The sequence below is a fragment of the Crotalus tigris genome, unplaced genomic scaffold, assembly GCF_016545835.1.
Source record: "Crotalus tigris isolate CLP2741 ecotype Arizona unplaced genomic scaffold, ASM1654583v1 scf7180000017695.2238764, whole genome shotgun sequence".
NCBI lineage: Eukaryota > Metazoa > Chordata > Lepidosauria > Squamata > Viperidae > Crotalus > Crotalus tigris.
Window position 1 is genome coordinate 177245 of NW_024096573.1, and position 15192 is coordinate 192436.

General features: G+C 34.1%; 1 protein-coding gene across 50 annotated transcripts in view; it reads right to left on the reverse strand.

Moving 5' to 3' along the window:
* Nucleotides 1-15192, reverse strand: part of ANK2 (ankyrin 2) — a 199522-nt gene that overhangs the window by 74810 nt on the left and 109520 nt on the right. For 46 of the 50 annotated variants that reach the window (XM_039338311.1, XM_039338279.1, XM_039338297.1 and 43 more), the window contains 11 exons: nt 12213-12311; nt 11424-11621; nt 7301-7399; nt 7046-7144; nt 5993-6091; nt 5552-5749; nt 5078-5176; nt 3175-3273; nt 2059-2256; nt 1077-1175; nt 884-982 (listed from right to left, as the gene is read on the reverse strand). In XM_039338311.1, coding sequence (XP_039194245.1) covers nt 884-982; nt 1077-1175; nt 2059-2256; nt 3175-3273; nt 5078-5176; nt 5552-5749; nt 5993-6091; nt 7046-7144; nt 7301-7399; nt 11424-11621; nt 12213-12311 — 1386 coding nt within the window. The remainder of the gene's footprint in view (nt 1-883; nt 983-1076; nt 1176-2058; nt 2257-3174; nt 3274-5077; nt 5177-5551; nt 5750-5992; nt 6092-7045; nt 7145-7300; nt 7400-11423; nt 11622-12212; nt 12312-15192) is intronic. The other 4 variants (XM_039338309.1, XM_039338276.1, XM_039338303.1 and 1 more) reach the window with 1 other exon arrangement.

Below are 15192 nucleotides of genomic sequence, written 5' to 3' on the forward strand. Positions count from 1 at the left end.
TTTTTATGCACTACGATGCTTGGATCTTTTTTGTCATTCATATGTATTATCTGAGGAATTATCTCGCTGATGTTGCTCCATCTGCACTGACATAAGAGGCATGCTGTGGATGCCATCAATCAAGGAATTTCAACTGGCAGGTTCCAGGAGAAGAGCCTTTTCTGCCATGTCTCCTCTGGAACATTGTGCCCCCAAGTTGAGATCCTTCTGAAAGAACCTGAAGACCTGGCTTTGACAATTGGCCTGGGGCCCTAATGGGAGCATGTCATGCTTGAGGTGGTTAATGGACTGAGATAAGACCTCACCTTCTCCTGTGTGCACCTTGCTCTCTTCCTTGATATAGTTTTTAATTTTTAAGTCAATTTATTAATATGTATTATTTTAATGTTTTATCTTGTTAAGTTTGTATGGGTTGTAAGCTGACTAGAATCGCCCTGAGGTGAGGACAGCATATAAGCTTAATAAATAAATATGAAAGTAGACTTTATAGCGTGCACTACCACTTTACACTTATTAATTTAAAATAAGTATAACACTGTACCATTTGGTTTATCATTCATAACGCTTTTAATTTTAACTGAATATTTTTAGAATAGCTTTCCTCAGACTGATGCCAAAGGAATGCATTAGCACTGTCATTTACAGAAGTCCAAAATTTCAGAATTCCATGGCCACACCTATAATTATTGGCTATGCATTATCTGTACATAATCCAATATATTATTAATGTTGCATTATTCACAAACTATTGCTCTGAAAAATTGACTCTCCTTTCAAATATTGCAAATTTCTTGCAAAGATATTGAAAATTTCTTAAATACAAATTAACATCAATGTGCTTGTTTGTAATTGAAAATGGAAGGAAACAATTAACAAAATTTACCTTTGTCTTAGCATTGACATTAGCTCCTTGCTTCAGAAGGAAGTTCACCATCTTGATGTTTCCATAGTGACAAGCCACAATTAGTGGAGTGTAACCCAGCTAAATGAAAAGGACCCGCCAAAAGCGTAAGTAGAGAATGTGATAAGGCACTGGAAAGTTATATTATTGTCTTGGAAGTTACTGTTTGTTATACCTTAGTCTGGGCATCTTTGTTGGCTCCATGCTTTATCAGCATATCAGCTACATTTACTTTATCTTCTTGAGCTGCTAAATGTAAAGATGTCAATCCGCTCTGAAAATTAACAACGTAAGTATTTTAGTGATATATATTAATAGAAGAAATTTATTTTACATTGTAATAATTAAGGTATCTTGACACCATTAAAGGTATCCCTTTGTTGCCACAAAATACCTCTGAATATAACCTGAGCAATAAGAGTCAAAACGTGAATACCACAAGTTGTGATCACACTGGCTCATGGAACTGAAACCTAGCAAAGGCTGTAATTTAGTATGATATTCCTTAATATGTCATCTCAGAAGTATGCCCAATGAAATTCAATTGACTTTACATTCAAATAACTTCTTTCTAACAATTATCATTGTTAGAACTCTCCAGACTGTCAATTCATTCACAGTGTCTTTCCAATTCTTGTTATATATTGAAGAACACAAAGGTTGTAAATATGAACAAGACAAGAGAGGGAGGGAGGAAATAAAATTTGGTATTATAAAAGAATTCAACACCATGGCCAATGGCCTCATACACATGCTGGAGAAGAAAGGCAGAAAAAAAAATGAAATATTCTACAAGCAAAAAAAAAAAAAACCATTAAATTTGGGGTGAAATTTTGCCATATCGCAACTTCAGCATGATGGAAACCTCAAAATGATCTAATATATTTAACTGCAATTTCCAATTAACACTTAAGCAGAGATCAGAGCCATTAGAAACCTCTGTGGATATATTATCTACTGTTTATATTATCTAGTTTTATCTACTATTATCTACTTTTACCTACTATTTTAATATTTAATATTAGCCACATATATTCTTACACGTTTTCCTGTTTTTAATTCTCTAATATAAATTAATATTTTGTATTGATTTGTTGAACACATCATTTTCTAGATCACACGTCAAAAATTCATTCTTAATAGAAGGAGGGCATTACCTTTGTGGCCACATGAATATTAGCTCCCTTCTCCAAAAGTAAGTTCACCATATCAGCATGACCTTCTTGAGAGGCCAAGTGAAGTGGAGTCACTCCTTGTTTGGTCAAAATATTGGTCTCTGCTCCATAGTTCAGTAGAGTTGTTGCTATCTGCATCTGATTCTTCTTAGCAGCAATGTGTAGAGGAGTATACCCATTCTAAAACCAGTTGCCTTGTATTAATATAGGTTTTAATTTTCTTTTCTTTTATAATAAAATATCAATAAATTGCCTCTTTAGAGAATAGCCATTATTTTCTGTAGCTTTCACCCAAAGAATAATACTAGTCGTAGTTTCTTGCATGAAATCACAGTTGCAATCCAGGTAAAGCATATATTGGCACTGATATTTCAAATGTCCAATCTTAATTATAGAACGCATAACCTTTATTGAGAATAGTTAAAAGCTTTCCTTTAAATGTATTATTCTTGATTAGAATTCATATAACTTTTTTAGAATCAAAGGTGAAAATAAAGCCTTTTTTAAGAACATATGTATGGACATATCCAGTGCTTTTTTTCTAAAAAAAAAAAAAAAAAAAGGTGCTGGAACTCACACATGTCATAAAACCCGCCTTGCCCACCCTATAAGGTTCCATCCAAAAAAGGTGCCAGAACTCTGTTCTGGGCGTTCTATGAGAAAAAAAGCCCTGGACATATCCATACATTTTCTAGCAATAATATAGTCGTAGTTTGCCATTGCTTTTTTTCACTTCTCTAGCTAGCCTACTGTCCTAATATTTCTTCATATTCTTCTGTGCTGGTATTAACCAAGCCTTCTGTGATCAGACAAGATCAGCTTAATGGAAACAATACTCCAAATACATCTCTAACAATCATTCATACTTGCCTTCCTTAAATGGATTCCTTCCAGACATATTGGAACATGCAACAGCTAGGGTGAAAGATAGCTATGATCCTACTAGTCTGGAAGGTTCTAGTTTGTTTATTTTAGAAGTGTTTTTCAAACTTCCCCAACATACAAACTTCGGCAGACAACACATCTTAAAGTTGCCAAGTTTGAAAAACACTGTTTTAGAACAACCACAACAAATTTACAGTAGACAGTAAATCTCACCTTGGCAGTAGCATGAGGAGAAGACCCTTTCTCCAGTAATAGCAGTGCCACTTTCTGATTGTCATAGTGAGCAGCAACATGGAGGGGAGTGAGACCATTCTGGAAAGGGTGGTTTATGTTAAGGCATTAAGTGGTGTTAGCTTTGTTTAAACTAGCATTAATTACAAAATAACAACATAGATTAAATAAGCAATTGATCAGGAAAAAAATACAGCATTTTTAATTCAAAGTGAATTATTTCATATTAGACATGTTATTTAAATCAATAACAATAATATTAAGAATACTATTAAATCAATATTAGATAAAAGAATAGTGCTTTTTTAAAAAAAGAACAAGCCATTTCAAATTCATTAAATTTTCTGAATTGATATATTGTGTAGCAGAGCACAAAATAGTTTGGATTTAAAATGTGTCAAGCTTGAAATACCCTATTTTGAGTTCATACTATGTGTTTTGTCCTTATTGAAAGCTTTCTGACACTCTTCCAACCACCATAAAAGTATCTTCTGCTTAAATCAGACCTGTTTTCAGCTCAGAGCACTTGCAGTGGGGACAGTTAAAAAAAAAGACTTTTCCAGAGTGGTCAGAATATTATCAGAAGATATCCTTCATTATGATTAGGACAGCAGTTTCAAACTCAAAATATTTTATACAGCCTTAGTATATTCCAATCCTAACCATATACTTTCACTAACAAATTGCAATCTTCAAATATTTCATAGAAAAAAGTAAAATAAAGCACTTCCATTTTATCTATCGGATTTCTGGCAATCCTGGAAAAAAGCCATCTCATTGAAATATTTTATTATTATTATTATTATTTACAAATATACTCATGGTAACATTACATGCGCATGTACTTATAGAAAATAAAGAAAAGTGGGATCCGCTCCCTTAATCCCTCATTGTACAATAATTGCAAAAGCTAGTCATTCCTCAGGGAAATGCTTCATTACCAAGCAGTTGCATTGTTGCTGAAAGAATTACCAAAAAGTTGCAGGTGAGGTCAAACTGGGAAGCAGAAGCAATGTGAGAGAGGAAATTGCTGCAAGGTTATTTAAATCTCTGCCAAATAAATCCCCAAAGTGTTTATAAAGAAGAAGGAAGCCAAACTGGGAGTCTCAGAATGCTATATTGACTGGGTAGGAAAGCAAGCTCATGTCAAAGTATCAAGTTGATCAAGGTTGAATTTGTAAGGAATGATGGGCAACCAAGTGCCTCTCCTAGTCTATTTGAACAAGATACCTAACATGGAATTAATGTTTATGGGATTCCATGTTAGCTTGAAGATAACACATCTTTCCTCCCTTTTCAGCTCTGAGTTAGAAAATTAAATATGTATCTAATGAGGTAACAGAATATTGACACTGAGATTGGCACTGAGTGACACATTGCAAAGAACAGTGTGTTGCTAAATGTATCAATTTCTTCATCTTCCCTCTATAATACCTATTTTTGTTCCACCTTTTCTTGTCCAACTGCAGATCATTAACTATAATTGGCATGAACATGTAAGACTAGGTTTTACCAGATTTAGTAGATCTTATGAAATATGTGTAGAAACATTGATATGTGCTAACTATAATGTTCTGGGCTTTTTATGAAATGGAAACAACCATCTAAAAAGGAAGCCTTCATGTGATAATCCTATTAAAAAGTCAGTCAATGAAATCCATTGCCCTTTACAATAGGATATAAACAGTATCTGTAACAAATAATGGTGGGAAAGCTTCTGTAAAAATAGAATAGACATTGTATTTTTGTAGTGTTATGATATTTTTATTTCGATATTAACTTCTTCCTATATAATATTGAATGCAAAATCAAAACTAGGATATTTAACACTTAGAACAAAAATTTCTTGGTTATTAATAATTCAAACTGGAATACTAATTCCTACCTTCCCAGCTGAATCAACAGGTGCACGACGCTGCAACAGGAGCTTTGCCACATCAAGACTTCCATACTTTGCTGCCACATGTAGTGGTGTGAATCCCTTCTGCAAAATACAGAAGTAGAAAATTGGAAAGGAAAGCTTGTGTCATGCTTTACCCAGACTGGTACTGAAATCAGAAGGAATCATAGAGTAAGATTTAAGAACACAACAGCTTTCTTACAGATTTGTGTGTGTGTGGCTGAGGGCCTTCATTTATTTATTTATTTATTTATTTATTTATTTAATATGCCTCCCATCTCATCATCAAGAAACTCAAGGGCAGAAGGAATGGAAGACCCCCCCCCATACATTGTTATTACAATGGACCAATGTAATTTCAAGATCATTGCTTCTAGTTACCCAATCTATTGATAAAATTAAAAAGTTGGTGCAACTTGGCTAATATTGGTACATTAGAACCAAAACTTGAGAATTTACCTTGGTAGCCAAAGAATGTGCTGCACCTGCCTCCAGTAGAACTGATGCTACATCAAGTTGGCCTTCTCGGGCAGAGATGTGTAGTGGTGTATATCCATTGGTTGTTGCAGCATCTGGGTGTGCCATGTGTTGCAGAAGTAGCTGCACAATTTCTGTTTTACCCAAGCGAGAAGCAATATGCAGTGGTGTCTGTTCCTCCTACAACTCAAAACAGGAAAGGAGTTATCTATCTATCTATCTATCTATCTATCTATCTATCTATCTATCTATCCATCCATCCATCCATCCATCCATCCATCCATCCATCCATCCATCCATGTATTTGAGTTCTTCTCACTATAGAAGATTGCTAGAAAAAAAAATGAAATCTGCTCATCATTAATACATCTAGAATTCTTCCAGATTTTTAAAAAACGTTGCATGACATATGTGAATACATACCCTGGCTCGTGCATCAACCAAAGCACCATTCCTCAGGAGACAGCGCACCACTTCTACTTGTCCTGCACGAGCTGCCATGTGCAAAGCAGTCTCCCCACGCTGAAGAAGAATGAATGGGTCAAATTTGCTAGCCATCTGAATAAAACCTTCAAACTCATTTCACATAAGTTAGTCTTTTATATGATAAGTACATATTTTCCACATAATGTGAGTTAAAGCTATTGTTCTAATGACACCATATAAAAACCCAAGAGAGAAATCTAATGTCAATTTTCCTCTGACAGAACTTTTTCCTACATGCTGCTAGACTCAATTTGGAAGGAAAATGTGAGGAACCATAGCAAGAAGAATTACCCCTGTTTCTCCTATTCCTAGATAGCAGAAAATTGCTAGAAAATTAACAATTTTCTAAACAGAAAACCAATAGCTGGACTCAATCCTTGGTTTATAATATCAAATATAGACCTTATCTTCATATGCTACTTATGGACATCAATCTGACAAATATATTTAAAAGTGAAAAAACAGTAAATAATATAAATGTCATGGTTGTTATTTATTCTTGAACATAATGGCTGGGAAAAATTATTTACGGTTATTTACTGAACATAAATCTAGTTTGTAGCAATTGTGCAAGATTTAGTTTTCAGTCTATATTCAATTTCAGAGAGCTTGGAATATTTGTTTCTCATTGGAAATTCATTAGCACAGACTTTTGAGCATGCTGTATCATATATGGGCACCACTAGCACTAGCAGTCAAAACTAAAGACATAGGAAGGTTGAGGAGTAGATAAAAACAAAAGATCCTGAAATTATTTATTTAGGATATTGCTTAGACATTGCTTTGAGATTTCGAAAATAAAAGTGTGTTTTAAATGTATTTACAAGACAAGCAGATGACAAAAAAAAGGACCATATTCCATTTTGACTGTATCCCAGTAAGAAAGCTGGATACAAATGGTTTACAAAATACTAATTTCTACTGTAGCTTTTGGTTAAGACATATCACATTCAGCTAGCCTAGGATTATTCAAATCCAAGCCATACTCACAATGTTAGTGACATCTGGAGAAGCACCATTTTGCAGTAGAAGGAGAACTATGTTCAAATGCCCCATAAATGCAGCCACATGAATTGGCGTCAGGCCCGACTGTGAAATAAAGCAATAGCAATTTTACTCCTCTGCAAAATGCCTTTAAATTATGCCTGATTTGTATATATATATATATACATATATACATAAAGGAGAGTGTGAAGAAAAAGAAGAGATGGCCATAAGAGATGGCTCTTTGTGAAATTTCTCTACCTCTGTTATAGCTTGGATTGAAGCCCCATATTTCACCAGCAGTTCCATTACTTTAATGCGATTTTTCTTGCAAGCAATGTGCAGTGGAGTAAAACCATTCTGTGCAAAAAACAGTCATGTTAGTTAAAGCATGCACCTTCCATTGTCGAATAGATAGGTTATCTCCTTTTTTAAAAAACGTCAGATTCTGACATATTGAGAAAACAGGAATACCAGAGCCACTGGAACAGCTGCAGCAATGACTCCAAAAGAGAATTTGTGAATGGACATCTTAAGCAGACAAAATGTCTAATTGGCAATTTAATGTGTGTGGTATTCTTCATTCTTTTTGTTATAATAGTAGCTACAGAGACCACAGTAGTGTAGCATTACCCACCATCTGTAAATAATGCAAACTCATAATCACCAACATCAATATAGGACTGCACTGCACTAAAGTAGCTTCCATGCTGTTTAGAGTATGGAGAAGGACATTAAAGTAAGAATGTTTTGTTTATATTGACACCATTTTCTACGGCTCAGCATAGAAGCCTTCCAATTAATACTAGACTGTGTTAACTATAATGGAATAATTACTTTAGTAGTTAATTTGACCTTATCTTGTATAAAGGTCTACTTGTAAATCTAATATATTTTGAACAATTGTGGAACAATGCTAAAATGTTACTCTTTTTTTTGCAAAGAAATAGAACATAGCAAGAGATCTCTGATTAATTATTGAGAGACCCTATGTGTCTTGAATAATGGGGTTTACAACAACCATATGAAATATCAATAAATTTCTAATGTATTAGTTTTAACAAGAAACCCAAATATGTATGGTCCTACTCTCATTCATACAGTCCTCTCTGTCCCAAGAAGCTTTCTAAAGGTTCAGAATTGCTCTTGAATGCTCTGGTGGGATGGGAGGAGGCTCCACTGAAGGGCACTATTTGTTCCAAACTGGACAGAACTCTACAAATAGCCCCCCAGCACCCTTTAGACAATATGACATTATTCCAGAAGAATAATCGCGTGGCACAGAAAAGCCCCTTGGAAATCAGAACAATAAGACAAGTAGAAAACTCAACATCCATGAACATCCCTGTCTGCATATTTTTTAAAAACAGACCACTTTAATCATCACTATGTACAAGAAATTACAAGTTTTATAATGGGGTTTGAATTTACTATTATTGGCTCAACATGTGGTATTTTATGGTGCTTTTTATGGTATTTTAATGGTACTTTTGCAGAATCCTGTGAAATTAGCTTAATCCCTATGATATTTGTGGAAAATCGTGGATTATCTCCTAATTTGGAGGATGCACATTACAGTTGAGCAATAAATCCGTTTCCTTTTCTTCAGTTTTTTAAAAATGCTTTTTGTTTCAGTATTGCCAATTACTTATTGCCTGAATTTTTAATAATGCAAGTGTTACTAATTCTAGCCAAAATAAAGCACCAATGAATGTCTTTGCCACTCCCAAGATGCTCCCAAAATGAAGTTATTTACAATGATACTACCTGACCATCTAGGGCCATTTGGGAATAAGAAAAAATAGTCGCAGATTGATTTCTTTTAGCTTGCAAACTTGGCATATGGGTTTGGCACAAATAAAAGAAGTCTTCTTTAAGTTATTGGAATGCTTAGCAATTTCTACGCTATTAGAATAAATGGAAAAGAAAGGAAATGTTCACTTTCTTGTCTCACATCTGAGACAGCCCCCATCCTTTTTTGGCTTATCATATTCTTGGCCCCAAATTTTCTCTCTCCCATCTGCAAATAAAGGGAATAAACTGAGGATACTATTTCAGATCATTCTTAAATTGTATCCATGATACCCAAAGGCAATTATATAGAACACAATCACAATATATTACATTCTAGAACTGCACTGACTAAGCTACAAAAACAGTGTGATTTGTGTGCTACAAAAATGCAACACAGGCAAGTCATGCAAAAACAAATGCATGGTAACTGAATTTATGGGGAGATCTATAAAATGTCCAAAATAGAAACATATAGAAGTATGGGCATTAATAGGAAAGGATGGATGTGTTTTGACATTACAACACAAATTCCATTTCTTATACATTTGTGTGTGATACTATATCAATAATATGAAAGGGCAAAACATATGTCATGTTTATGTTATATTGCACATTTCAATATTGGGTCATTATCATGGTTAAATAAGGACATTTATGTACAGAAGGCATATACTCAGGAACAAATTATTTCTTTTATCAAGAACAAAAAAAAGACTAGGGTATCTTAAATGTTAACAAATGTACTATGTTAATTCTGTCTAAAAGTGCTACATAATGTATTTCCAAGCAACATCAAATCAAGAAGTGTTTAAGGTTAAAACATGACTCATACATTGTGTATGAGTGAATATGTGTCATAAAAAAATAAAAATTTCCTTTAGGTGGAACTTGATTTTGGTAACTTGGTTATTACATGGACACATCCATGTGTTTTTCTTAGCAACAGTTTGGCCATTGTATTTCCTTGCCTTCCTATCTGATCTATAGTTTTCCACCGAAGATTTAACAAAGTTTAAGCTTGCTTAGTGTTTTGAGCATCTAAAGATTCATGGAAGATTTTATACATTATACATTTAATGGTGCTGTGAAATAGGTAGACATGTACAACCAACTATATGGAGATATATTAGATAAGGACAGTGCAGTTACGTTTATCAGCTATATCAAGATATACATAATCATTAAGTTACTTATAGTTCATAATTGGTAGGTGTGGGCAACATTACACAGACTTGCAAAGCAGTCTCTAGAAGAGAATTTTAGCTTCCAAAGCATTACATGAATATCCTTGGAGTAAAACTTGCTTTGGTTATTTTGTGGCATATTGGCCAAAAATTGCCTTTAAGAATGATGCTGATACAACTTAAAGTGGTGATCTAGACAATATTTCATTTCTTTTGCTAAAAAAAACAAAAACAAAAAACCTTGATTGACCAAACTTGTGATGAGCAGAAAAAATTGAATTATCTATGGATCCATATATAGAAGCCTATAATATATAAAGTGAATGGTAAATAAGATAAATTACTGAATAAACTCAACAAAATACATACATTGGGTATCTGTGAAATTAAAAGAAGGGGGAAGGTGTAGCACCCACCCTCTGAAATATTATTCCCCCTGAGATTACACTTGCCTGAACCCTACTGGTATTTTGCAACATATTAAAAACTTGGTTCTGGCATCTAGGCTGTGACAGTGTGGTTCATGGTTGATTTGAATATTGGATATTATTGATGTTCTCAGCCATTATTTTTATATTATTGATTCATTTTTAAATTTTGTCTTTTTTATTTTGTTTTAATTGCTAGCCATATATATGAAATGGGTGGCCATGTAAGATGTTAGATTTGAATGAATGAATGTGGTCTGATTTTGTGAAGTTGATGAATGCATGCAAGAAAAGGAGAGGAAGTTGAAATGGAATGGGTTCAAATAGAGCAGTTAGAAGAAGAACTTCTCCTGTTCTGAAACAGAAGAGTATTCATATACTGTATAGAAAAAAGCTATGAAAATGCTAACTCGGGCAATCAAATATATGTATCAAATCAGAATTATTAAGCAAATAAATATTGCTGACCATCTAGCAAACATATATTAGCTCAACCTTCCCCAAGTGATGGACAAGATACAACACTCAGGTTTTGCAAACAGCATAAATATAGTGGCTAGAAACCACCATATAGGATTTCCACACCAACACAACTTCATAGCACCCATGAAAAAGGCTGCATCATGCCAATGTCATTCACTACAACACGCTGCTTATGGCAAAGAATATAATATAATCTTAATGTAGACTGTGATGAGGAAACCCTTAATGTTTCAAAGTCTATGACTGTAATTCTGTGCAGAAGCTCCCCTTTCTCATGACCATTCTATTTGCCTCACATTCTTGTCACATGACACTGTACCCATTAGATACCTTTTAATGTTCAATTGTTTCATTAACTACATGGATTTGTGGCAGAGTTATAGAGTGTCCTACTGAAAAGGCCAGCAATTGTCTTTATGTAGTCACTGGACTGAATGTGTGGAATCAGTATTCCAGTTCCCTTTACTCTCCACCAGAAATCTAGGAAAAGTTTACCAAAGCACGGGCATTTGGATTTGCTCTCTTATCCAGCAGAAGCTTGGTGACACGATAGTGACCACAGTGTGCAGCAACATGGAGGGCAGTCAGGTAATCCAGTGTAACATCATCAACAGGAGCCTTGTGCTGCAGTAGGTGTTTGACACACTCCACATGGTCACCCTGAGCAGCCATATGAAGTGGAGACAGTCCATTCTGAAACAAACAATGCAAAATATTATGCAATGACAACTTGTAAATGCACGTGCATGCACACACAACAAAACTAAATTTAAGTCTTGAAAAACAGCCTATAAAGTTAGCAGATTCATCCATCAAGTTACAATAATGCATTGCTTAGTTATATTTCAAAGTTGATTTTCAAGATATACTGTACAAACTTAAGATTTGCTTATTTACTTGGAAAACCTCACTCTGTTTTAGAAACTAAATGGGTGTTCATGCATTTATGCTTTGTATCCAATCCACTGTCTATTGTAGTATATTAATACTGCTTTTCTTAAATGTGCATCTCGTTTGTTCATATTTTAATTTTGTCTGCACATACTCTGCTTATAGAAGTTTATGAATGCATTTTTACATAAAAAGCAATGGAAACAGTGCAGAAACAGAAGTGAATGAGAAAATAAATAACTACATGATAAATATGAGAGCAAGAGTGTATGAATTTTAAAATATTTGATTACATTTTTATCAATTTCCCTACTAGTTATTATTTATTTTACTGCTGTGGGTTTCAATAGCAAACAAACTCCCTTAAAATGCTAGTCTGAACTATAAACATACCTTGGTTCTGGCAAGCAGTGGGGCACCTCGTTCCAGGAGAAGCTCTACAACTTGGTCATGTCCACTTCGTGCAGCACAGTGCAATGGAGTCAGCCCATCCTTTGAAAACAGCAAAAGCAGAAACCTTGTTCTTTTATCTTAGAGTCAAAGAGTCATTTGACTGTACTGTTAATACAAACCTTGCAGCAAAATTAGATCTTTACTGAAGTGGCAATGATGAAGTATTTAGGTATATATGCATACATATATATATCCCAACTGCAATTTATTAGCAATGAAAAGAATAAGAACCATTAAGAATATGTCTCCTTCAGAAACACCCAATCTGTCTATGTAATAGAAAATCATAAAAAAAATCTTTTCAAAACATGTAATTATTTTTGAAGTGTGGGTTGATCAGTTCAGGACATATGCATTCCAAAAAGGATGCTGAGGGCCTGCCCCCCATGCAAGCGAAGGAAAAGAGGGCCAGAAGACAATGTGTTTCTATCTGTGTTCCATTCCTTGTGGAATAGATAGTGCTTCCCTGGCAGTTTTCGGGAAGAAAAAAAACACAACTGATTTTCAGAAATTATAATTTATAATTTAAATTAAAGTTTATGCAGCTGGATTCTGTTCACCCGAGATAGTTGTTTATTGTTATTTTATTACGCATGGTATACTATACAAGTAGTCCTTGTACAACCATTCGTTTGGCAACTGTTTGAAGTTATAGTGGCATCGAAAAAAGTAACTTACAATCAGTACTTATGATCATCAAGCATCCCCATGTTCACCTGATCAAAATTCAGGCAATCATCATATATTTATAACAGATGCAGCATCCTGAGGTCACATGATTGCCATTTGAGAGCTTCCCATTTGGCTGGTGACAAGCAAAAAAAATGGGGGAAGCCAGATTTACTTAATGACTGCATGATTCACTTAACAACGATGGCAAAAAGGGCGTAAAATTGGGTGAGACTCACTTAACAACTTGCTTAGCAATGGAAATTCTGGTCTTAATCGTGGTTGTAAGATTATCTGTAACTAATTCTTGGTCTACGGTTAAAATGCAAATTGCCTAGGAGACCATGTGAAGTCAGCAGTATATAATAATGAAGAGAGACAGACATTTTGTTCCATGGTAACAAAAACTGTGGAAAGGATAATAAAAAGGAATAATAAGGATGTCAAATGAGATGTCCAGAATCTTAAAACTGAGATGGCATCAAAATAATGCTAAATAAATAAAAAATAGGAAATAGGAAAAAAGATGCCAGCCAAGGAAGATTAAACAGCATTTAAGCATTGTATGACAAACTTGTTATCAGAACATGATTCTTGCATTATTTTCTTTTCTTTTTTCTTTTTTGTATACAAGATGCTGTCTCAAATCACATCAAAGGCTTTTCTAGCACGAAACTCGCTGATTATTCAAAGGCAAACCAGTGAACAATTTACTGATTCTGGATTACAAGAACAAGCAATGGAAAGCAGAAAAACAATAAAGCCTTAAAATAAACCAACAACTACTCTGCCAAAGAAATGTAGAAAAACATGCAAATTGTACTGTATGTTATTTTTGCAGGTACTGCAAACATGATAACGATCTATGTAGGTCAACATTCAGTGAGTTCAACACATTGAGCTCTCTAGGTTACAGTTTATTTACTCTTAAGAGCCTAATGCTTAAATACAGACAAACACATATATATGCATGCAGGTACATATATGTATATATATATGTATAGGTATATATGTATAAATGCACATGTAGATATATATATATATGTGTACACATATATAATTGAAACTGTTTACTGTTAAAACAATATATTATACTTTGTTTCTTTTTCCTTTTTTCTGTTGTATTTTTGTCACCTTTTTAAAGCACTTATTTTCCTTTTATTATTTGATAATATATGTATTTTTATCATCATTATTTCTGTTTTATTCGTTTTTTATTTTTGTTATTTAAAAGCAACAAATAAATAAGACCTGAAAGTTGTAACTGTAACTACCTTAGAATCCATTAATATTAATGTTACTTTATTACCAATAGCTTGTGTTATGTTTTATATGCGCTTAAGTGGATGGTCCTCTTAAATGTTGCTAAAATTTCTCACCACAGAAATAAAGCAAGTCATTATATTTGAAAGTAGGTATCAGTTTCTAAATCCCAGAAATGCATCAATGGTTAGGCAGGGCTTCTCATAGAAGAATAAATAGTTGTACAGAGAATTTTCTATTTCTAAATGTACTTCAACTGTTCCACATTACTCCTGACCAAATGCTACATAAATAAACTGTATTTTGTAACAACACACTTCAATGTTCAAAGAATGACTAAAATACAAGAACCTCACCCACCCAGCAAAATTTAGCTACTTTTCTGTTCCTTTGTTTGTGTCCCTAATGCTGAAGGAAGAAGATAAAAGGAAAACCATATTGGCTGTAAGCCTGTTCATATATATTCAGTTGCATATGTGAAGGAATTGACCTAAGTAGAAAGTAGGACTTGCATGTTATCTCTACCATTCTCTCACCAGTTGGAAGTCTGAAGGAGATCATACTTATATTTGTTTGAATGGGAATACAGTTCCCTGTGTGTTCCAGGGCTCTATTTTATTGTAGTCCTGAACTATACAAATGGATATGTTTACAATTCAGGCTATAGGCAGCAAATGTCTTTTTTGACCTCTAGCATAACTCATGGAAGACAAAGAGTGTCTCTTTGAGCAGATCTCAGCCTAGAAAAAGTTGAATGCCTTGCTCTGATGCATTCACCAGATACAAACACCAAAATCCCAGGAGAAATCAATAGACAACATTATCACCACGTGACAACTGATAATATTCATACAAAAGGGCAATCTAGCAACCTTCTGCCAAAAATAGAGCACCTGAGTCATCTCTTAATCCATGTACAATCTGGAATTGTGTTCTGTAACTAAGTGAAACACAGTGCCAACATCTTAGTTTCTCAACTAACAGAAGT